The sequence below is a fragment of the Aquarana catesbeiana genome, linkage group LG04 (genome assembly GCF_042186555.1).
Source record: "Aquarana catesbeiana isolate 2022-GZ linkage group LG04, ASM4218655v1, whole genome shotgun sequence".
NCBI lineage: Eukaryota > Metazoa > Chordata > Amphibia > Anura > Ranidae > Aquarana > Aquarana catesbeiana.
This window is the reverse complement of record NC_133327.1, coordinates 34,748,941-34,775,018: the sequence shown is the minus strand read 5'-3', so window position 1 is coordinate 34,775,018 and position 26,078 is coordinate 34,748,941. Positions and strand designations below refer to the sequence as shown.

At 43.6% G+C, this 26,078-nt stretch overlaps 1 protein-coding gene across 5 annotated transcripts in view; it reads right to left on the bottom strand.

The window, feature by feature from the left end:
* LOC141139149 (uncharacterized) overlaps positions 1-26,078 on the bottom strand; it is a 57,402-nt gene that overhangs the window by 15,497 nt on the left and 15,827 nt on the right. For 4 of the 5 annotated variants that reach the window (XR_012243724.1, XM_073624998.1, XM_073624997.1 and 1 more), the window contains exons 2-4: positions 18,022-18,120; positions 15,239-15,331; positions 3,140-3,254 (exon numbers count right to left, since the gene is read on the bottom strand). Coding sequence is in view for 4 of the 5 variants with exons in the window: in XM_073624997.1 (XP_073481098.1) it covers positions 3,140-3,254; positions 15,239-15,331; positions 18,022-18,120 (307 nt within the window). In the remaining variant the exon portion in view is untranslated. The remainder of the gene's footprint in view (positions 1-3,139; positions 3,255-15,238; positions 15,332-18,021; positions 18,121-26,078) is intronic. The other variant, XM_073624999.1, reaches the window with a different exon arrangement.

The following is a 26,078-nucleotide window of genomic DNA, read 5'->3' as shown; positions in this document are numbered from 1 at the left end:
AAGATGGAAAGCCTTCAATCAATCCTCCAAGCAATAAACTTGGGAGATTGGATGCTGTCAATCGACCTCCAGGACGCGTATTTGCATATCCCTATCCATTCCGAGTTCCAAAAATTTCTCCGGTTTACCCTAAATCATCAGCACTTCCAATTCCGAAGCCTTCCGTTCGGGATCTCTACCGCACCCAGGACGTTTACAAAAGTCCTATTACCTGTAATAGCCCACCTGAGAGAAAACGGGCTGAGGGTCCACCATTACCTGGACGACATCCTACTTCTCTCAGACAGCCAGGACTCTCTTGTCCTTCACAGGGAAATCCTGGTCTCCACACTACAGTCCCTAGGGTGGCTGATAAATTGGAAGAAGAGCAACATCCATCCCACACAGAGAATGGTCTTTCTGGGGGCCGAATTGGACACAAGGGAGAATACGGTGGAACTTCCGGGGGAAAAAATCCCTCCTCTAATTCAAAAGGTGAAAAGGGCAATCTCCGCTACAATGCTCCCGGCCAGGACCTGTCTCAGTATCCTGGGCTCCCTAGCTTCCACCATTCCAATGGTCCAATGGGCGCAATGGAATTCGAGGCCTCTTCAGATCTCCTTCCTACGTCAGTGGAAGGGCACATCAATGTCCCAACCAATCCTCATCTCTCAGGAGGTAAAGCAATCGTTGATGTGGTGGGTACGTCCTCACAACTTGAGAAGATGCAGGCATATAGTCACTCCCTATCAAGAAACCGTGACCTCAGATGCCAGTCTACAGGGATGGGGAGCCCACTATCAGGACCTTGCGGCTCAGGGTCGTTGGCCTTTCAGGGCACAGGATACAGTGTCGAACGTTCTGGAGATGAGAGCAGCGTTCCAGGCTCTCCTGGCCTTCAGTTCTCACTTGAGGAGGAAGCACGTCCTCCTGAGGATGGACAACAAGGTGGCCGTTGCCTACATCAACAGGCAGGGGGGCACCAGAAGCAGGTCCATGTTACAGGAGGTCCGTCCTGTTCTGGAATGGGCGCAGCTGAATCTACTGGACCTAAGGGCGGTTTATGTCCCGGGAGTCCAGAACACCTTAGCCGACTCACTAAGCAGAAATTTCCACTCCAACAACGAATGGTCTCTGAGTCCACAAGCCTATGCTCTCATATCCCGAACCTGGGGTCCTCCAGAGATAGACCTAGCAGCAACTCCGGAGAACACAAAGTGTCAGAGATTCCTATCAAGGACACCGTTTCCTTCGGCAGAGGGGACGGACTGCCTCCAATACCCCTGGAACTTTCACCTGGGGTACATTTTCCCCCCGACGCCTCTCATAGCGAGATTCCTCCTGAGGCTCAAGAAGTCAACAGCATTGGTGGTAGCAGTGATCCCTTTCTGGCCGAGGAGGCCATGGTTTACTACCCTCATGCAGCTGAACACGGCAGAGCCTCTGCCTCTCCCATTGACGACAGACCTACTCTCCCAGGGACATCTTCTTCACCCGAACCCGGGGAAGCTACACTTGATGGCCTGGAGACTGAAAGGGCTAGGTACCTAGAGCAGGGCTGTTCCCAGAAGGTGGTGGATACCTTACTCCAGGCCAGAAAGCCTACTACCAACATCACGTACAGAAGAGTTTGGGAAAAATTTGTCTCCTTCTCCCACCAGCAAGGTTGGGACTCGTCCTCCCCGTCGGTGTCTCACATCTTGGAGTTCCTTCAATCAGGCCTAGAGAAAGGCCTTAGGTCAAGCACCCTGAAGGTCCAGGTATCGGCCCTGTCCGCCTTGACAGGAGTTAAATGGGCGCAAGAGCCTCTGGTGGTTCAGTTTCAGAGGGCCTGTCTAAAGCTGAGGCCCCCCAGAAAACCGTCATTCCCGGTCTGGGATCTCTCAATTGTTCTAGAGTCATTATCCAAGGAACCCTTTTTTCCAATGCAGAGCATATCCCTCTGGGATCTAACGCTGAAGGTTTCATTTTTAATAGCCATAACATCGGCGAAGCGAGTGTCAGAAATGCAAGCTCTAATGGTTAGCGAACCATACTTGGTTGTTCTTCCAGACAGGCTAGTCCTAAGGCCTTCGGATCGATTCATCCCCAAGGTGTCCTCATCCTTCCATTTTAACCAGGAGATTAATCTTCCAGCACTCAGCACGGATCAGGGAGACCCTCATCCACTAGATGTTAAGGGTACCGTTATAGAATACCTCTCAGCAACAAAATCCATCAGAAAGTCGGAAAACCTCCTAATTATCCCACATGGTTTCAGGAGAGGTCAAGCGGCATCCTCACGCACCATTGCTTCATGGCTAGTAAAGACCATCAAGAGATCTTACTCACTGAGTAACCATCAAGTACCTGAGGGCTTAAGGGCACACTCCACCAGGGCAGTGGCAACCTCCTGGGCGGCATATTGTAGAGTCTCGGCGGAGACGATTTGCAGAGCGGCTACCTGGTCCTCCAGGAACACCTTCATGTCTCATTACAAGGTGGATTCCGCCTGCTTATCCACGGTGGATTTCGGAAGATCCGTTATCCAGGCCAATTCCTCTATTATTTGATTAATGAACTTAGTTTGAATTCCCACCCAGTCTTTGCGAGTTACTCCCCAAAGTGTATGCTGCCATGATGCGACAGGAAAACGGAAAATTGTATACTCACCTTTCCGTAATTTTCCTTTCCTGTCGTATCTTCATGGCAGCATACAATCTCCCACCCGTCTAAGGTGAGATATATATATACGGAGAATACTGGGCAGGGGCCATCTCTACAACTTATAGCTATGTAGTCCTATCAGGTTGTGGGGGCGGAGTCACAACCCAAAGTGTATGCTGCCATGAAGATACGACAGGAAAGGAAAATTACGGAAAGGTGAGTATACAATTTTCCGTTTTCAGGTTGTATTGTCAAAACTTAATTGAACAAGCTGAAGTCTGAAGCCGATTGGCTACCATGCACAGCTGCACCAGATTCTGAGTGCTCCAGTCTAGAACCCACCCGAATAGCAGTCTGGAGTGATAATCACTAATCCAATCACTCATAAGCTGTCTCTCGGCCATGTCAATGTCACCCACATAGATAGGAGTGTGGGATTGTAAACAGGTAATGGTCAAGAATGCAGAAGAATAGACATCACTGCAATGGTAGTAACATTCATAAATTGAATTACCTTTTTTATAGGATGTTACGATGATGGGCACAACCACTATCACCACTAAAACTACTACTACTACAGTCACCGATAGACAGATTTTCTTGTTTTTTCTGAAATGTTGATAGCAAAACTGAAAAAAAAAAAAAAAAAAAACAGAAAAGAGAATATTATTTTTGTTACAGTAAATGTCTGTGTATACCTAGATCATCCATAGAAATGTATATTGAGCTATTTAAGGAGGACTCTGGGGAAAATTGCAGCAATATGTTCTGTGAATAGACATTTACTGTATTTATAACAGCAATATTCCAGTAATAATGCTGATACTATCTCTCTGGGTTTACTCTCAAGTACCTACACTCCAGTTCCTGAGCTGTGATTGGTTAATGATATTTTATCCAACAGTAGTTACTGGAATGTTACTATAACGTAGTTCGTCCTGCATATAATATGCACAGGTATATGGCACCTGCTTCAACAATAGGGATGATCTTTGAGCTCGAGTCAAACCCATGTTCGACTCAAACATCGCATGTTCGACTGTTTGTTGAATTGCGAACGATATGGGCCGTTCGAGCCAAATTCGAGTGGCGCGTCATGGCCCATAATTCACTGCGGCATCGCAGTGCATTGCTGGCTGATGATTGGCCAAGCATGCACTATGACCCGCATGCTTGGCCAATCAAAGCGCCGTCTGTACACAGAGCCGTAATTGGCCAAATCCAATTATGGCTCAGGGGGTTTAGTACACGCCCCACACTATATAAGGCCGCCTGCACGTCGGCCCTGTGTAGTGTGTTCCGGCGTTGAGAGAGAGACAGTGTCATTTGATTTAAGTTAGACAGAGTAGGCAGGCGTGTCTGTTAGCTGCACTTACAGTGTATGTGTATATATATATATATATATATATATATATATATATATATATATATATACACACACACACACACACACACACACACACACACACACACACACACACAGTATTCAGTTTAGCTAAATCCGTTCCTGTTATTCTCTTCCTACAGGCAGGCGTTTTTACAGTATTTACAGCTACCTGAAGAAAATTGATGGTGTTCTTCTGATATCCTATTAGTCCTATTAGCTACAGTATTTACAGTTAGTGTAGTGCATCCTCTGCACAGTGTCCACCTAAAGCTACCTGAAGAAAATTGGTGGTGTTCTTCTGATCCTATTAGTACCGCAGGCAGCTACAGTATTTACAGTTAGTGTACCGTGTCCTCTGCACAGTGTGCACCTAAAGTTACCTGAAGAAAATTGGTGGTGTTCTTCTGATCCTATTAGTACCACAGGCAGGCAGCTGCAGTATTTACAGTTGGTGTACTGCATCCTCTGCACAGTATGCACCTAAAGCTACCTGAAGACAATTGCTGTTGTTCTGATCCTAATAATACCACAGGCAGGCAGCTACAGTATTTACAGTTAGTGTACTGTGTCCTCTGCACCGTGTGCACCTAAAGCTACCTAAAGACATTTGCTGGTGTTCTCATACTAATACTACAGGCAGACAGTTGATTCTGCTAGCTGCAGTATCAATATATATATATATATATATATATATATATATATACACACATCCCAGCTTTGTGCAGCTACATCTCAATGCAGGCCATTAGTATGTCTGGAAGGCCAACAAGGAGAGGCAGACAGTCACAAGCCAATAAAAGAGGGCAAGCAGGCTCTGTGTCTAGAGGCAACAGTGCTGGTCGTGGAGATGGTGCATCCTCATCAGCACGTGGCCGTGGGACACGCTTGTCCTTTTTTTCGGCAGCTGGCCGTGTTGAGCCGCAGCATGCAGAAGACTTAGAGTGGATGACCAAGCCGTCCTCATCCTCTCTCACCCAGGCTCAGGGTACTTTGTCTGGCAAAGCAGCTGCCAACGCGGCCTCCTCCCTCGGCTCAATGGCATCAGTCACTCCTTCCCTAGCCCCACCATGTCCTCCTGAGGAGTCCCCCGAACTGTTTGACCACAGTGTTGGGTACATGCTCCAGGAGGATGCCCAGCGTTTTGAAGGCTCCGATGATGGTACCCAGCTAGAGGAAGGCAGTAACGTGAGCCCAGAGAGAGGGGGTGCCCAAGAAGGACAGCAATCTGGCAGTCATGTTCCCCCAGCTGCAGCATACTGCCAGGTTTGATCCAGTGATGAGGAGGGAGGGGATGATGAGGTCACTGACTCCACGTGGGTGCCTGATAGGGGAGAGGAAGAGGAGGAGGAGGAGGAGACACATCACCAACAAAGCAGGATGCTTAAGGGCAGCACACCGACTGCATCACACCGCAGAGCTGCGCATGTGCAGGGCGCTGCTGTCTCTGCGCGTTATTCCATAAGTTCTTTGGTGTGGGCCTTTTTTGAGACGCGTGCATCAGATCGCACCGCTGCTATTTGCAACATATGTCTCAAGCGTATCTCACGTGGCCAAAACATCACCCGCTTGGGCACCACATGCTTGACCAGACATATGTCGACCTGCCATGCAGTTCGTTGGCACGCGTACCTAAAAGACCCACACTAAAGAACAAAGAGTACCTCCCCTTGCTCCTCATCAGCTGGGATCTCCAACCCAGGGTCAGGGGAGCTTGTTTTTCTTCCCCATGCCAGTGGGCCATGATCAGGGATGCATGCACTGTCCTGTCACCATTTGAGGAGGCCACGAGGATGGTGAGCCGTGACAATGCATGCATCAGTGACACTGTTCCTCTTGTCCACCTGTTGAAGCACACGCTGCATGGAATAATGGACAGGGCACTTGAGGCAGAACAGATGCAGGAAGAGGAGGACTTCCTTAGCTCTCAAGGCCCCCTTTATCCAGACAGTGTTCCTGCGTGCCCGCTGATCACACAGGAAGGGGACAAGAAGGAGGAGGATTGTGTCAGCATGGAGGTGGAGCCTGGAACTCAGCATCAGCAGCAGTCTTCAAGGGATCATTTACAGTCCCAAGAAACCCATGGACTTGTACGTGGCTGGGAGGAGGTGGCTGCGGATCATGTCATCCTTAGTGACCCAGAGGACTCCGGACCGAATGCCTCAGCAAACCTATGCTGCATGGCCTCTCTGATCCTGCAAAGCCTGTGGAAGATCCCCGTATTCGTGGTATCAAGGAGAGGGATCAATACTGGCTGGCAACCCTCCTTAACCACTTGACCACTGGGCACTTAAACCCCCTTTCTAACCAGACCAATTTTCAGCTTTCGGTGCTCTCACACTTTGAATGACAATTACTCAGTCATACAACACTTTACCCATATGAAATTTTTGTCTTTTTTTTCACACAAATAGAGCTTTCTTTTGGTGGTATTTAATCACCGTTGGGTTTTTTATTTTTTGCGCAATAAAAGAAAAAAGACTGAAAATTTGGTAAAAAAATGAATTTTTCTTTGTTTCTGTTATAAAATTTATCAAATTAGTAATTTTTCTTCGTAAATTTTGGCCAAAATTTATACTGCTACATATCTTTGGTAAAAATAAGTACAACTTGGTATAAATTATTTGGTCTTTGTGAATGTTAGAGAGTCCAAAAGCTATGGTGCCAATATCTGAAAATTGATCACACCTGAATTACTGACGACCTATCTATATTCTTGAGACCCTAACAAGCCAGAAAAGTACAAATACCCCCCAAATTACCCCTTTTTGGAAAGAAGACATTCCAAGGTATTTAGAAAGATGCATGGTGAGTTTTTTTTAAATTGTCATCTTTTCCCACAATTCTTTGCAAAATCAAGATTTTTTTTTTTTCTTTTTTTTTTTTCACAAAATTGTCATATTAGAAGGTTACTTCTCACACACAGCATATGCATACAACAAATTACACCGCAAAACACATTCTGCTATTACTCCTGAGTATGGCGATACCACATGTATGAGACTTTTACACAGCGTGGCCACATACAGAGGCCCAACATGCAGGGGAGCACCTTCAGGCATTCTGGAGCACCCAGGCCAATTCTTATATTTCTCTCCTACATGTAAAAATAATAATTTATTTGCTAGAAAATTACATAGAACCCCAAAACATTATATATATATATATATATATATATATATATATATATATATAATTTTTTTTTTAGCAAAAACCCTAGAGAATACAATGGCAGTTGTTGCAACTTTTTATCTTGCACGGTATTTGCGCAGCAATTTTTCGAACGCTTTTTTTGGGAAAAAAAACTGTTTTGTGCTTTAAAAAAAACAAAACAGTAAAGTTAGCCCAATGTTTTTGCATAATGTGAAAGATGAAGTTACGCCGAGTAAATAGATACCTAACATGTCACCCTTCAAAATTGCACACTCTCGTGGAATGGTGCCAAACGTAGCTACTTAAAAAATCTCCATAGGTGACGCTTTAAAATTTTTTACTGGTTACATGTTTTGAGTTACAGAGGAGGTCTAGGGCCAAAATTATTGCTCTCGCTCCATCGTTCGCAGTGATACCTCACATGTGTGGTTTGAACACCGTTTTCATATGTGGGCGGGACTTACGTATGTGTTCGCTTCTGCATGCGAGCACACGGACATGGGCGCTTTAAAAAATTTTTATTTATTTTTTTATTGTTTATTTTACTTTGTTTTAGTTTGACACTTTTTCCCCCCCACTTTTATTTCTATTACAATGAATGTAAACATCCTTGTAATAGGAATATGCATAACAGGTCCTCTTTACAGTGAGATATGGGGGTCAATAAGACCCCACATCTCACCTCTAGGCTGGGAAGCCTGAAATAAAAAAAAAAACCCAAAAAAACGATCTTGGCTTTGATCGTAGCGGTGAGTCGGTAGAAGCACCAGAGGGTGGCGGGAAGGGGGGGGCGTCCCCTCTCGCCTCCCATAAGAACGATCAAGCAGTGGAACAGCCGCTATGATCATTCTAATGCCCCGTACACACGGTCGGACTTTGTTCGGACATTCCGACAACAAAATCCTAGGATTTTTTCCGACGAATGTTGGCTCAAACTTGTCTTGCATACACACGGTCACACAAAGTTGTCGGAAAATCCGATAGTTCTGAACGCGGTGACGTAAAACACGTACGTCGGGACTATAAACGGGGCAGTGGCCAATAGCTTTCATCTCTTTATTTATTCTGAGCATGCGTGGCACTTTGTCCGTCGGATTTGTGTACACACGATCGGAATTTCCGACAACGGATTTTGTTGTCGGAAAATATTATATCCTGCTCTCAAACTTTGTGTGTCGGAATATCCGATGGAAAATGTCCGATGGAGCCCACACACGGTCGGAATTTCCGACAACATGCTCCGATCGGACATTTTCCATCGGAAAATCCGACCGTGTGTACGGGGCATAACACCTAAGGCCCCAATTTCTGCAGAGTAGATAGGGCAGGCCCCTACTTTCAAACATCCAACTTACAAACGACTCCTACTTGCAAACGGAAGGAGACAACAAGAAGTGAGATGAAATTAATATGGGAAAAACGTTTCTCCTCTCCACTGATGGTTTATCACCAAACCTTGTTTCACTAAAAAACCCAAGTTTTCAAAAAACATGTCATTGGGACAAAAAGTGAGGTGAAATCTTCTGAAGAGGAGCACAGACAGCAAAACAAATGTCACAGGCGTGATAACCCTTCGCTATGTTTTCCATAAAGCTTAAAAATAGATTTTTTGGCTGGAGCTACACTTTAAAAATGTACCAGTTCAAAATTACAAACAGATTCTACTTAACAACAAACCTACAGTCCCTGTCTTGTTTGCACCGCCTGTATACTGCTGTTCAGAGTATATAGGGCCTGGGGGCCCCACACCTTTCCTTATTTTAATTTGGGTGCAGGGTTCCCCTTAATATCCATACAAGACCCAAAGGGCCTGGTAATGGACTGGGGGGTACCCATGCCGTTTGTCTCACTGATTTTCATCCATATTGCCGGGACTTGACATTACATTAAAACCGCAAGCAGTTTTAAATGACTTTTATTCCTTTAAAAATGTCATTTTGTGCATGGACTGTTCTAAGCACGGGAAAAACGCGCCACTTTACAGGCATACTATAGACACCCCCCAGGTACGATATTTAAAAGGAATATTTCACTTTTTTTTTTCACTTTAAGCATCATTAAAATCACTGCTCCCGAAAAAACGGACGTTTTTGAAACTTTTTTTTGCATTGATACATGTCCCCTGGGGCAGGACCCGGGTCCCCAAACCCTTTTTAGGACAATACCATGCAGATTAGCCTTTAAAATTAGCACTTTTGATTTCGAACGTTCGAGTCCCGTAGACTTTAATGGGGTTCTAAAGTTCGGGCAAACTTTCGGTCCGTTCGCATGTTCTGGTGCAAACCGAACCGTGGGGTGTTCAGCTCATCCCTATTCAACAATGAGGGGATGAGAGATGCCACACACCACTAGATCAAAAGGTGAAGCCCCCCCGATGGGCGAGGTTAAATGCAGAGATGGGGGCTCAGGAGGAACTCCAAGGTGAGGCCATTCATATCTCTTTTCACCTGTTGAGCTAGTGATGTGTGGCACCTCTCATCCCCTCATACTTCTCTGCTTCCTGGATTAGGTGTCACAGTTCTGTGTACACTGTGTACACTGTGTTCCCTTATTCTGTGTGTTGTTTGATCTTGTCTTTGTTCTCTGTGTTTCCCTCTGGCTGTGCAGTATATTCCCTTTGGTTTCTGCCCATGGATTCCCCAGTCCCTCTTGCTGTGTGTGTCTCCCTCTGTATAGTCTCAGTGTGTTCCCCTTGTCCTTCCAGTGTGCTATTTGGTTGCACTGTGCTCGCATGGGTGTGCTAAAGAACCGCAACCTGGGGGCTGCCACACAGCACAACATCCACACCTCCAGTGGCTCTGGTAAAGGCCGAGTGGCTCCTTAGACCCGCGCAACTCTGGCACACCCTTGATTGCGTGCAGTCACAATGCTCCCACACCCTGCGAGGACCTGTACTCGGGTCCACCTGATTAGTTGTTGCATTGGTCGCTAGATCTTGCGTTACCGTCCCAGGTGATCTTACCCGCTGATCGTGACATTAAGCAAAGGACAGCCTGCATCATTCTATATTCCTGTGAGATACTGGATCTACCAGAGTACCTTGAGTGGTGCTATAAGTGGTATAGTGAGCATAGTGTACCTGCTTTAACAATCTCCTAATCTAAAGTACCTCAAAATTAGTATTTATAGAACAATTTTCTCCAACCATATAAGTATTGATTTATCAGAAGGGTCATATATCTAGATCAGCCATTTCTTAAACGTTTTACCCCAAAGGAACACTTAAAATAATCTTTGGGTCTCATTGAGGGGGGGTCAGGGGGAATAAGGCCTCATTCACAGAGGCTCATAAAGCTTGAGTGAGGCTTTTGTTTATGCACCTGGTGTGTGCAGGGAGCCTATGTAAGTGCATGCAGATGCAGCGACTGTATGTACTCACCGGCAAAGCCAGGTTTGCAGGTTTACTGGGTACTCAGTGGGTGCCCATGTGAATGAGGCTCAATGCTCCTTACCTTGGTGGTTAGTGGGAAGAAGGTCCCCTTTACATTGGCAGTCAGTGGGAAGAATATCCCAATTACATTGGTGGTCATTGGATAGAAAATTGCCCCTTACATTGGTGGTCAGTGGGAAGAATGTCCTCATTAGATTGGTATTCAGTGGTAAGAATGTCCCTATTACATTGGTAGTCATTGGGAAGAATGTTCCCATTAGATTGGTAGTCAGTGGGAAGAATGTCCCTTATGTCGGCGGTCAGTGGGAAAAATGTCCCAATTACATTGGCGGTCATTGGATAGAAGAATGCCCCTTATATTGGTGGTCAGTAGAAAGAATGTCCTCATTAGATTGGTATTCAGTGGTAAGAATGCCCCTTTACACTGGTTGTCAGTGGGAAGAATGTCTCTTACCTTGGTGGTCAGTGGGAAGAATGTCCCCTTTACACTGGTTATCAGTGGGAATAATGTCTCTTACATTGGAGATCAGTAGGAAGAATATCCCCTTTACACTGGTTGTCAGTGGGAAGAATGTATCTTACATTGGAGATCAATAGGAAGAATATCCCCTTTACACTGGTTGTCAGTGGGAAGAATGTCCCCCTTAGATTGGCAGTAAGGGGGAAGAATGTCCCAATTACACTGGTGGTCAGAGGGAAGAATGTTCCCCTTACATTGGTGGTCATTAGGAAGAATGCTTTCTGCATTGGTGGACAGTAGAAAAAATGTCCCCCTTAAACTTGTAGTCTGTGGGAAGAATGTCCCAATTACAATTGTAGTTAGTTGGAAGAATGCCCTTACATTGGTGGTCAGTGGGAAGAATGTCCTTTACACTGGTAGTCAGTGGGAAGAATGCCCCCCTAAATTGGTGTTCAGTAGAAGGAATGTCTCCTTTACATTGGTGGTTAGTGGGAAGAAGGAAGAAGGGAAGAATGCTCCTTACATTGGTAGTCAGTGGGAAGAATTGGTGGTCGGGGGAAAGAATGTCCACCTTATATTGGTGTTCAGTTGGAGGAATGTCCCCCTTACATTGGTGGTCAGTGGGAAGATTGTCCCTTACAGTCGAGGTTGGTGGAAAGAATCTACCCTTACAGATCACTAAATAGATCATTGGGGTCATGCTGCAGGCTCCGCCAAGTGGCATTGATCACATAACTGTGCAGGCACATCAAATGGAGTGTCAATCAGCCACAGCTCGTTGTATCCTTAGCAACCTCTGGAGAAACCCCAGATGAGAATGACTTATCTAGATTTTTTTGAATAGGCCCTAATATTCGATATTTTAACAATGTAGCTAACTGCAATACACAGTTTTCCACAACCCTTAGTGGTCTATTTATCAAAAATTTGCTGTGCAAATGTTTCAAGCATTCGCACAGCCATCGAAAATAATCTTCATAATTTGCCCAATATAATTGTTCCTTAGGATTGTCAGCTCCATCTAGTGGCCATAATGTGGAGTTTTCCTGAAATACCTCAATCAGGAAAATACCACATTATGGGCTATAGATGGCACTGACATAGGAGATATTCAAATAGGCAAATTACAGGCATTATTTGTAAATGGCTGTGCGAATGCTTGAGACATTTGCACAACTATTTTTTTTTGTATAAAGGGCCCCCATTATAGCCTTAACATTTGTGCACTGAGATGTGCTATAGCAGATGTGTATTTTTCTACTGTGTATTTGCCTTGGGGGGCAACTAATAATACATGGCAATGTACTACAATGCACATACACAGTGTGTCAGTATGTGTCAGTACGTGCTACGGTAGTAAGGAGCAATTAAGATCAATGTGGGCCTATTTACTTCTTTGTGGTACATTAACGCACATAGGTAAGGCAGCCCATTGAAATTTATAAGCTGCTAACACAATTTAAATTTCCAAAAATCAGAAGTGTCCCGCTCTGGTGTGTTAATGCACATGCACTAACGCATGTTATGCCTAGACATGTACATGACAAAAAATTTGTTTTCTTTTGATTTGTTAATCTAGTTATTTAGTTTCGTTAAATTCGGTTGATTCGTTCAATTGGCATTCGGGATTCGGAATTCTTATTTGGAATTTTTCAAATTTTCTTCGAATGTACCGATTTTTTTTTTTTAATCGTTTGAATCGAAAACTTTAGATTTTTTTTTTCTTTTTCAATTCAAATGTGGCAAAGTGAACAAACAGAAAAATTGTCATCAAATGATTGCAATTGGGGTTATTTACTAAAGGCAACTCCACTTTGCACTACAAGTGCACTTGGAAGTGCAGTTGCTGTAGATCCGAGAGGGACATGCAATGAAAATAAAAAAACAGCATTTTAGCTTGCACATGATTGGATGATAAAATAAGCAGAGCTTCCACTTATTTCATATCTACCCCTTAGATTTAGAGCGACTGCACTTCCAAGTGCATTTGCAGTGCAAAGTGGATTTGCCTTTCGGTAATAACCCCTAATGACTCTTTAACCACTTGCCGACCGCCGCACGACGATGTACGTCCAAACTTTGGCGGCGGATACCGTTGTTATGGCAGCAGCTATCTGCCATAACCCCGGTATCCCCGTTTTCGTGCGGCGGTTGGCTTTCTGATAAAAGTGGTCCCTTCAGGGGATTCACCGCAAGATCACTTTTATCAGTGGCAGGAGAGGGCCCTCCCGCTGCGATCCGGTGCCCTCTGCCGCTTACCGGAGCCGTCGGTAGCGGCGGAGGCGATCACGTACTGTCAGTGCTATGTCTGGAGACGAATGAGGCTAAGACGGCGCCCACTCGTCTCCATGACACTGCTGGGCGGAAGCGACGTCAAAACGTTACTTCCGTCCACGCCTCTTAAAAAGGCATATTTTTTTCAATATCATTTTTTTAAATTACTTTTTTTTTTTTTATTGCATTTTAGTGTAAATATGAGATCTGAGGTCTTTTTGACCCCAGATCTCATATTTAAGAGGTCCTGTCATACTTTTTCTATTACAAGGGATGTTTACATTCCTTGTAATAGGAATAAAAGTAACATTTTTTTTTTAAACAGTGTAAAAAAAATAAATAAAATAATGTAAAATAAATAATAAAAATTTAAAAAAAATGTAAAAAACCCCCCGTCTCGACGAGCTCGCGCCCAGAAGCGAGCGCATAGGCGAATAGCGCGCGCATATGAAAACGGTGGTCAAACCACACGTGAGGTATCGCCGTGACCGGTAGAGCGAGAGCAATAATTCTAGCTCCTCTGTAACGCAAAACATGCAACCTGTAGAATTTTTTAAACGTTGCCTATGGAGATTTTTGAGGGTAAAAGTTTGACGCTATTCCACGAGTGGGCGCAATTTTGAAGCGTGACATGTTGGGTATCAATTTACTTGGCGTAACATTATATTTCACAGTATAAAAAAAAAAATTGGGCTAACTTTACTGTTGTCTTATTTTTTTATTAAAAAAAGTGAATTTTTTTCCAAAAAAAGTGCGCTTATAAGACCGCTAAGCAAATACGGTGCAAAAAAAAAAAGTATTGCAACGACCGCCATTTTATTCTCTAGGGTGTTCGAAAAAAAAACATATATAATGTTTGAGGGTTCTAAGTAATTTTCTAGCAAAAAAAACTGTTTTAAACATGTAAACACCTAAAATCCAAAACGAGGCTGGTCCTTAAGTGGTTAAAGTAGATGTAAACCCTCCATATACCCAGTGAAGAGAACAGCCTCAGATGATACACAGAGATGAAACAAATCTCCCTACATAAGTTTTACTTGTATATCTGCTGTCTTCACTTTTATATACTATTTAGAAAGTGAGTGTCCTGTTAGAATTTTCTCCTTCCTGGTTCCCCTGTAGGAGTGGATTATTGCTAGACACTGTGAGACAGCTGATTGGAGGAAAGGTACACACCACCCTCCCCACACATGCAGAGCTTGCCTGTGAATAGTTTAGCAGTATGCTTTTCTATTTATAGCAACCTCCCCAACACACAATTCTATCTCCCATCTCGGAGAGCTTGTCAAAAGTTATCAGGCTGATAACAGAAGAATGGAGCAGGACAGAGCTACAGGACTTAGTGCTTTGAAGAGAGATAAGAAAACAATACAGATATATGTGCCCAGCTCAAATTTCATGAATCGGGTTTACATCCACTTTAAATCACCTTTTTGGCTTAACTAAAACAGCATTATTTCGAAATGGTACTCTAATAACACACACAGTCTTTGATTTCAGCAATATGTTTGCAGTTAGAATTCGACTGGAATTCGATGTAAAATTAGATTCGAATTTCAGTCCGAATTTCTGAAATTCGGACCAATTTCGTTATTCTGAGAATTTGGTAAAAATTTGTTTATATTGTAATTCGGGTATTCAGATATATCCGAATAACAAAAAATTTGTCCGAATATTCATTTGGAACGAATCGAACTGCACATGTCTAGTTATGCCTCATGTTAACTTGCGTTGCATTATGGCAACTCATATATTATGAATGGGCTTCCAATGCACCACAATGAATGAAAAAATAACCTTTTTATTTTGAAAATGCAGTGCACAATAATGCATGGTATAGGCATTGTGGTGTACTGCAGTGTGTCAGGATCTACTATACAATGCATTGGAGTGCCATTCATAATTTCACTGTGTCCTATGTGATCGGCTGCGTCCAATGGGAAATTCTTACAATTTTTCTCAGAAGGTTAGTCCTCTTCTTATAATCCATCCCCCGTGGTTGTTCCTTTTTTCCATTCTGCCCAGAATTTCCATTTTGCAACATCTGGAAAAAAAAAAAAGCATACAGATATATACAGTATGTATAGCAGTCCATTCATTGAATGGCATTGAATCACTGCGCACATAGAGCTAGTATATTGCCATGCGTTGTAGCAATGTGAGTTGCCACAATGCACAAGCGTGAATGGGCCTTTAAAGAAATTTAAAGCGAAACTAAAGACAACATTTAAAAAACGTACAAGTCCACTGCTCTTTATTACAGAAGAGAATTATGCAATGTCTTTTCCACAATAACATAACCCTACCTCTACCGCCGGCTGTTATCTGTGACATTTAACCTGAGCTGGGAATGGATGGAATGTGTGACTCACAAAGCACGTGAAACCCTGTACGTGGGTGTAATTTTACTTTTTACAGCTTTTGAATTTTTATTTTTTCAAACAGTTTTTTCCATCACATAGGGGACTGTTCATTCCCTATGCAATTGAAAAAAAAGTCATTTTTTTTGTTGACAGGTTCTCTTTAATAGAAATACATTATACCTGTGCTCAAATCCCAAAAGCTTGTAAATGTATATAATACATTAGTGCCTAAATACTTGCCGACCAGCCTCTGTCATTATACTGCGGCAGGTCGGCACGAACCCACGAGCTGTCGTAACTGTACATGGGCTCCTTTAAGCTGGATAGTAGGCGCGCGCGATGCTTGTGCCTGGCGGTCGCGTAGACCGCCAGGCACGAGAGCCAGAACAGGGACGTGTATGTGTAAACCAACAAATCCCTGTTCTGTGAGGAGAGGAGAGGCAGATCGTGAGTTCCTAATAGCTAGGAACCATGATCTGTCATCTCCTATAGTCAGTCCCATCCCCATACAGTTAGAACACACACAGGGAACACAGTTAATCCCTTGATCGCCCCCTAGTGTTAAACCCTTCCCTGCCAGTGACATATACACAGTGCATTTTTTTAGCACTGATCGCTGTATAATTGTCAATCATCCCAAAAATGTGTCAAAAGTGTCCGATGTGTCCGCCATAATGTCGCAGTCCCGATAAAAATTGCAGATCGCCGCCATTACTAGTAAAAAAAAATAAATTAAAAATAATAAAAATATCATAAATCTATCCCCTATTTTGTAGACGTTATAACTTTTGCGCAAACCGATCAATATACGCTTATTGGGATTTTTATTACCAAAAATGTGTAGAAGAATACATACCGGCCTAAACTGAGGAAAAAAATTGGCTTTTTTTAAAAAAAATTAGGGGTATTTATTATAGCAAAAAGTACAAAATATTGTGTTATTTTTCAAAATTGTTGCTCTTTTTTTGTTTATAGCACAAAAAATAAAAACGGCAGAGATCATCAAATACCACCAAAAGAAAGCTTTATTTGTGGGGAAAAAAAGGACGTCAATTTTGTTTGGGTACAATGTCGCACGACCGCGAAACTGTCAGTTAAAGCGACGCAGTGCCGTATCGCAAAAAAATGGCCTGGTCATTGAGCAGCCAAATCATCCGGGGCTGAAGTGGCTAAAGGGGAACGTGACCACAAGAGAACACTAGAATTCCCTGATGAACCCTCTGCACACTGCTATATACCCATTCTAGCAAACTTTTCAATAAAAAAACAAGGATTTTTAGTGCACACATATTGCAATACATGTATTGCATGTATGTCGGTGGCAGCGAAAGGGTTAAAATCCAAGGGTAGATAAAATTAGAAACAGAAAAATCAGCACTAGTGAACGGAACTTAGTCAGTATGATTTGTCTCTTGTGCTGATGTCTCTTCTCTTTCACACCCACATTCACATTGACTGCGGCTTTGAAATTGTGCGATTTCATCTGAAGTCGCACGATTTCAAAGCCGCATGTCATTGCAACTTCAGGGTGCAGCTTGAAAGACATCTGTGCAGCTTCATGCAGAGATGTCTATTCAAAGCGGAACCCGAAATCGCCAAAAGCAGTGCAGGAACTACTTATTCAAATCGATGTGGCACCACAAAGTCGGCGTCGCATCAATTTGAACACTGCTGATAATAGGATACGACTTGTCATGCGGGGGCTCAGTAGAAATTCTCCTCCATCCCTGACCTCTGCCCCTTCCCCACACCCTCGCTGCTGTAATTTTCCGGTGCGGTGAGGTTTAAGGCACTTTCACCCCCTTCCTGTCCAGGCCAAATTTCAGCGCTGTTGCACTTTGAATGACAATTGCACGGTCATGCTACACTTCCCCCATATTAAATTTTTATCATTTTTTTGAGACAGATAGAGCTTTCTTTTGGTAGTATTTAATCACCACTGGGCTTTTTATTTAAATAAATTCAAAATAAATGAAAAAAAAGTCCAAAAGTTTTGAAAAAAAAAGTTTTCTTAGTTTCTGGTATAAAATTTATGTAATTTTTCTTCTGCACTGATGGGCACTGATGAGGCTACACTGATGGGCACTGATGAGGCTGTACTGGTTGGGCACTGATGAGGCTGCACTGATGAGGCTACACTGATGAGCACTGATGAGGCTGTACTGGTTGGGCACTGATGAGGCTGCACTGATGGGCACTGATGAGACTGCACTGATGGGCACTGATGAGGCTACACGGAGGGGCACTGATGAGGCTGCGCAGAGGGGCACTGATGAGGCTGCACTGATGGGCACTGATGAAGCTGCACTGATGAGGGGACACTGATGGGCACTGATTATATGCTCATATTACATTTCATATGCACTCGTACCTGGGTTTCTTGGGCAATGTTTTCCTGGTCAGGACTATGGTACACATTTGGCGATGTACATGGGGCGCTCGTCTGTGGATCACTGATCACTTGTACCAACTAAGACAAAAGAGACATATAAGCTCAGTATTAAGGCTTGTGTATATACGGTATATATGACAATACTGGGGTGCACAATGTAATATGTATTAATGCTTGCTGTGTGTACACAGAAGCCTCTTGGTTTGTTTGGCATGCCGCAGTCTGCACAGGAGCAGAAATCACAGGGAGATAAATTAAACATGTGATAGAAATCACTTTCCTCTTTTACAGACTTATAGTTTATGTAAACCCTCACCTTGTAAAACAACCCATTCAGTTTAAAATAGAGGCAAAACATCTGTGTATAGATATACAAAACTTTATAAACACCTTTTTTTCCCCCCTTTTTTTATAAGTGATCACATAACCTCTGTTCTCAGTTGCAGAGATAGCCGGGGAGGAGAAACAGCATCACACTAGTCTTCCCAGTGAATGGCTGTGGGGGGGATTTGTCAACACAAGTCTGATCATCGTAGGAGAGCAGGTTGAGTTCCCAACATAGCTAGAGAACTGACCATGCTGTGTTCTCCTGCCTAGTGTGGTCAGTTTTTAATAGGAAATCAGAGGAACTGATAGGAACACCAGGGATTACACACAAAGGAAGCAATACAAAGAGAACAGGAGACTTTCTCATACAAGTATATGGTACAGCAGGCACATATCAGGAATATGAAAGGTTGGGTTTATACATATATTCTTTAAAGTGTCATTAAACAATATCCTTATTCTCCAAAAAATATATCATACTCATCCACTACTTAACCTCCCTGGCGGTATGATTATTTCGGATTTTAGGTGCTGAAAGCGGTACAATTATTTTGCATGGAAATTTGGCGTTTTATATAGTAGGTCTGTAATTCTTAACAATAACACACTTAAATCTGTTCAAACAAGAGTCTAGTAGATATCCCGGGTATGATGAAGTTTGAAACACAAAAACATAAATTATAATATAATAAATAAAAATAAATAATTAAAAAAATAAAAATAAAATAATAATAAAATAAATTTCCCCACGATTCACTATCGCTCAATTCTGCAAGTGTTCTAATTTACTATCGCTGTTTTCTAGCTGGTCTAAAACCATTTTTGACGTAAAGGGACACTTTTTGGTTGCTATGGACAATCTCCAGTTTCCAGCCAGAAAGAACAGTATATATAATATAAAACTGCATGCAGGGCATAGGACAAAGCACTGGGGACAAAAGGGATGTGAAATAATTTCATACAGTACCGTAATCTGTAAGATTACAGTACTGTATGTGTTATGCTTTTTACAGTTTTTTGAATTTGCCGCCAGGCTCCGTCCCCATGCATCGCGACGCTCGCAGGGAACGGAGCCTGGCACGGAGAGGCTTCGGGCAGAGGACGGAGCCCACGGACACTGCGGGGGACATCGCAGGATCCCGGGGGCAAGGTAAGTAACGCCGCCCCAGGATCCTGCAATGCGATTCCGAGTGTGGCTCGGGGTTACCGCTAATGGGACTGAATTTTAACCCCGAGCCACACTCGGGAAAACCGCCAGGGGGGTTAAAGAGGAACTCTGGCTGACCTCCCAATTTTCTCCCCCCCCCTCCCTTTTACCTGATGGTGATATCTGCACATTTCAGATACTTACCCATCCAGTGTATCCAGTGTTGACCCGCTGAGATCATCTCCTGCTCGGCCACAGTTCCGTCCTGCGCCGCCATGTTCTATCTGACGTCATCGAGAGGCCCGCCGGCTCTTCCGGAATCAGTGGGCGGGCCTCTCGATGATGTGCCGATAGACCCACCCCCTCCTCCTGCTCTTCAATGAAGGCCTCCTGGGATATGTGACGTACGTATCCTGAGAGGCACCATGGGCAGTGTGTGGGTCATTCGCCTAAGGCGAGTAACGTCCATGGGGAGGCGGGAGGGCTTTCAATAAAAAAATGAAAAAAAACAATTAAACAAAAGAAAAAAAAACCTATTGCCCTATTCCGCCAGAGGAAGGGAGGAGGGGTAGAGAGGCAGGATCTTCCTCCTTGTCACATCCTTGTACATGAGATCACAAGTCTCTCCTTTCCCCCCTCTCTTCCATTTGTTTGGTATGAGCAGTGCATGTTAATTGCAGTCATGTGCACTGCTCTATGTACATTACACATTCCTTAGTCCTTAGGCTGGGTTCACACTGGTGCGACACGACAGCCGTCCTACTTTGGATCCGACTTTGCCCTGCGACATGAAGCCGGCATGTGTCCGACTTTCAATGAACGGGGATCCGACTTGGATCCCCGCCAATGCCCGGCACTGTGTTTGGTATGAATCTTTAGGGGGAACTCCGCGCCAAATTTTAAATAAAAAACCGGCATGGGTTCCCCCTCCAAGAGCATACCAGGCCCTTGGGTCTGGTATGGACCTTGAGGGAAACCCCCTACGCCGATAAAAACGGCGTGGGGGTCCCCCCAATCCATACCAGACCCTTATCCGAGCACGCAGCCCGGCCGGACAGGAATGGGGGTGGGGATGAGCGAGCGCCCCCCCCTCCTGAACCGTACCAGGCCGCATGCCCTCAACATGGGGGGTTGGTGCTTTGGGGGAGGGGGCGCGCTGCGGCCTCCCACCCCAAAGCACCTTGTCCCCATGTTGATGAGGACAAGGGCCTCTTCCCGACAACCCTGGCCGTTGGTTGTCGGGGTCTGCGGGCGGAGGGCTTATCGGAATCCAGGAGCCCCCTTTAATAAGGGGGCCCCCAGATCCCGGCCCCCCACCCTATGTGAATGAGTATGGGGTACATGGTACCCCTACCCATTCACCTAGGGAAGTGTCAATAAAAAAAAAAACCACAGTACACAGGTTTCAAAATTAATTTATCGGGCAGCTCCGGTATCTTCTTCCGACTTCTCCCGGTGTTCCGCCTCTTCTCCCGGGCCCCGCCGCTATCTTCTTCCAGCTCTATTGCCAGCGAGGGGCCCGGTCTGCTGCCGCTGTCTTGTCGCCGCTGTCTCGCCGCTTCTTCTCTTCATCTCTTCTTCCGATGTTGACACGATGCTCTCCCCGGCTGGAATGCTCTCTGTGCGCTCTGCTCTGACTTATATAGGCGGTGACCCCGCCCCCTTATGCCGTCACAGTCCCTGGGCATGCTGGGACTGTGACGTTTTAGGGGGCGTGGTCATCACCCCCCTAAAGAGAGATGAAGAGAAGAAGCGGCGAGACAGCGGCGACAAGACAGCGGCAGCAGACCGGGCCCCTCGCTGGCAATAGAGCTGGAAGAAGATACAAGGGCCTGGTATGCTCTTGGAGGGGGAACCCATGCCGGTTTTTTATTTAAAATTTGGCGCGGAGTTCCCCCTCAAGAACATCTGAGAACAAGTCGCGTGCCGAAGTCGGATCATGCAAGACGGCAATCCGACTTTGATCCGACTTCAATGATAGTCAATAGGCTGAAGTAGGATCAAAGTCGGACCAAAGTAGTACAGGGAGCATTTCTAAAGTCGAAACGACTTGTGTCGGACCAGTTAGGACGGCTCCCATAGGGAAACATTAAATTTCACACGTCATGCGACATGAGCTCCCAATGTTTGTCGGACCAGTGTGAACCCAGCCTTAGTCCATCTCAGGAGTGAGCTAGAAAGGGTGGCCATATTGCTGTATTCTGTAGGACCACAGAGAAGGAACGTGGTCACCCTCTAACAGGAAGTTAGATAACAGCAGCAGAAAGAAGGAATTTGGGGATTGGGAGGAGGCTGAGAGCAATAGAAGGGACTTTTCTGAGTCATGAGTACTAACTGGAGTAGAGTATTGGGTTAGTGTCATTAAACTCATAGCCGCCATTTTACATCTATTATCAGTTAACATAGGAGAGAGAGCTACTGTATGCTGAATATCAGGATAAACTACTTCCAAACACCTTATTTATAGTAGTAGTGAACATACAATGTTATATGGGAAGTACTGACAGTCTGCAGGAGCTAGACATTGCACCACGATCTTCTGATCACGGTTGAAATGCTCTGCAGGCTCCAGATAAAAAAATTAAAAAATAAATCCATTTTTTTTTTTTACCTGCAAAAAGATGTACATTTCTTTTTTCTTTTTTTTTTTTTTTTAGGTGAACTTTATCTAAGGACCAGGCCTATTTTTCAAACTTGGTGTTTACGAGTTAAATAATATTTTTTGCTACAAAATTACTTAGAACCCCCCCAAAATTATATATATATATATATATATATATATATATATATATATATATATATATATATATATATATATATATATATATATATTCCACATGTTTGCTGTGTCCCCCACATGGTTTCTCTCAAACTGCAAACTAGACTTCTTATGGCTTTCTTTCAACAATGTCTTTCTTCTTGCATCTTCCATAAAGGCCAGTGTGGAGTGCACAACAAATAGTTGTCCTGTGGACAGATTCTCCCACCTGAGCTGTGGATCTCTGCAGCTCCTCCAGAGTTATCATGGGTATCTTGGCTGCTTCTCTGATGAATGTTCTCCTTGCCCCGGCCTGTCAGTTTAGGTGGACGGCCATGTCTTGGTAGGTCTGCAGTTGTACCATACTCTTTCCATTTTCGGATGATGGATTGAGCAGTGCTCCGTGAGTTGTTCAAAGCTTGGGATATTTTTTTTTATAACCTAACCCTGCTTTAAACTTCTCCACAACTTTATCCCTGACCTGTCTCCTGTCTAGTATGTTCCTTGGCCTTCACGATGCTGTTAGTTCACTAAGGTTCTCTAACAAACCTCTGAGGGCTTCACAGAACAGCTGTATTTATACTGAGATTACATTACACACAGGTGGACTCCATTTACTAATTAGGTGACTTCTGAAGGCAATTGCTTCCACTAGATTTTAGTTATGGGGTATCCGAGTAAAGCGAGCTGAATATAAATGCACGCCACACTTTTCACATATTTATTTGTAAGAAATCTGGAAAACCATTTATCCACTTCACAATTATGTGCCACTTTGTGTCGGTCTATCGCATACAAACCCAATAAAATACATTTACGTTTTTGGTTGTAACGTGATAAACTGGAAAATTTCAAGACACTGTAAGTGAAGGTCACAGGACATTTATTCCTTTGCTCTGCACCTTGCTGTGCGATCAGTTTGGCAGAGAACAAGCCAGAAGCCTCTGCGTCATCCTCTCAGCACACTGCAGCAGGTCTTCTGTCTTACTCATTCCTTGCTGTGCTGAACCAGCCCACAATGATGCAATTATAATGTCAGGTGATTTTTTTTCAGGAAGGGGTGCAGTTGGCAGTGAAAAAGTGACAGGTTACAAAGATAACTATTTATTTGTTTAACACATAATAGTTAATTACGGTAATTGCTTTAACTTATCACAATTCCTTACTTCATGATCAACTCTATATCTGTAACCACTTATGAATATTATATAATAATTCTGAATTGTACAATATACAGTATTCATTTTAATGTACTTGACTTTATTGTACTTAATAAAATACTTTTTACAAGGAAAAAGTTGTATGACCAGCCGCATGCAATTAGTGCAGGTATGCACAAGGCACTAAAACAAAAACAACATGGGAAAATTGCAGCATACTTTCAGTTTGTATGTAATCAGACACGCCCTTGCACTGTATAGTTAAAAATTAAACCTAAAGGAAATTGAAAGAGAATTATATAACCACTTCACCTCCAGAAGATTTACCCCCCCTCCATGACCAGGCCATTTTTTTGCGACACGGCACTGCGTTACTTTAACTAACATTTGCGCAGTCGTGCGACGTTGTACCCAAATAAAATGTCGTCCTTTTTTTCCCCACAAATAGAGCTTTATTTTGGTGGTATTTGATCACCTCTGCGGTTTTTAATTTTTTGCGCTACAAACAAAAAAACGGCAACAATTTTGAAAAAAACCAAAAAAAAAAAAAAAAAACGATAATTTTTACTTTCTGCTCTAAAACATATCCAATAAAAAAAATGTAAAAAATCAAAATTTCTTCATCAATTTAGGCTAATATGTATTCTGCTACTTATTTTTGGTAGAAAAAAATCCCAATAAGTGTATGATTGGTTTGAGCAAAAGTTATAGTGCCTACAAACTATGGGATAGATTTATGGAGTTTTTATTTATTTATTTATTTATTTATTTATCTGTTTTTTACTAATAATGGCGACTATCAGCGACATATAGCGGGACTGCGATATTGCGGCGTACAAATCGGACACCTAACTGACACTTTTTTGGGAACCAGTGACACGAATACAGTGATCAGTGCTAAAAATATAGACTGTCACTGTACTAATGACACTGGGTGGGAAGGGGTTAACATCAGGGGCGATCAAAGTGTTAAATGTGTGCCTAGCTCATGTTTAAGTGTAGTGGGGGAGGTGCTTTTACTAGTGAAAGGCATGGATCGGTGTTCCTGCTTTACAGGAACACAGGATCCGTGCCTTCTGTACTGACAGAATGGCAATCTGCCTTGTTTACATAGGCAGATCACTGTTCTGCCTGTGTACCAAACGATCAGCAGCTGCCGGCGGACGTTGGGTCTGCGGGACCCGCTGATCAGCTCCTGCTGTGTAAAATCACAGTGGGAGCAAGCCGCCGGCAGCGTGTACTCACTCCCGATACCCGGATGTGCAGGATCATGTATATATACGTGATCCTGCGCAGCGCTGCTGTCCTGCAGTAGTAAATGTGGCATAGGGCGGTCGACAAGTGGATAATGTATGGTGAGCTTAAGGCTAGGTTCACACTTATGCTTTTTCTAGTCCATTTTCAGATTTGCAGAAATGCACTACAGTCCATTTACCATGGTTTAATATGGGTCATGTTCACATCTCTGCATTTTCAACTGGTGCGTTTTTTGGAAAGGGCGTTTTTGGTTCCATAAATTTGAAGGAAACGCATCAAAAATGCATGAAAATGCATGTACATTAATTTTGGTGTGTTTCCTGCATGACAACAGACACCTAACCCAGCAACATTAAGACTGCATTCACACCTGAGCGTTTTCAGCGCATAAAACACTCGTAAAACGCCTGAAAAAAAACGCCGGAAAAATGCCCAACAAGCAAAATCCCATTCGTTTCAATGGCACCGGTTTACATCTGAGCGTTTTGTCACCTGAAGCTAAACGCCTAAAAAACGCCCTAAGCTCAAAAAATAACATGAGATTCTTTGGGGCAGATTACAGGCGTTTTTCTGCCTTTTGCATTGGTGGCCTGAACAAAATCGCGGCAAAAATGGGTAAAACCGCGCAACTTTGAAACGCTCAGGTGTGAATGCATTCTTACACATCCCACAATTGTAAAAAGCATCAAAAACATGTGTGACAAAAACGCAAACCACACTGCTAAATGCACCAGCAAAAGGCATCAACTGCAACCTGCTTAGGTGTGAACCTAGCCTAACAGTGGAGCACACAGAATGCGAGTGGAAATGGAGCAGCCCGTAAATCCGCTTCTACTGCACTGACAATACCAATAAGGAGTTGCTCTATATTGTCAAAAGTATTGGGACGCCTGCCTTTACACGCACATGAACTTTAATGGCACCCCAGTCTTAGTCCTTAGGGTACAATATTGAGTTGACCCATCCTTTGCAGCTATAACAGCTTCAACTCTTCTGTGAAGGCTGTCCACAAGGTTTAGGAGTGTGTCTATGGAAATGTTTGAGCATTCTTCCAGATACACATTTGTGAGGTCAGGCACTGATGTTGGATGAGAAGGCCCCGTTCGCAGTCTCCCCTCTAATTCATCCCAAAGGTGTTCTATGGGATGCCATTAAAGTTCATGTGCGTGTAAAGGCAGGCATCCCAATACTTTTGAAAATATAATGTATATGTAAATGCCAGGATCAACTAGGTATTTACAAAAAGTAAAAGGTTAAGGAAGGACAGGATCTCTAAACTTTGGAGTTTGGCTTCTATATATTATTCTTCTATTAAATCTAATACTTCCCTCCCCCCAGACTGACTATGCTGCTGCCCAAAGGTGCCCCCTGTGCTCTGGATGAAAAT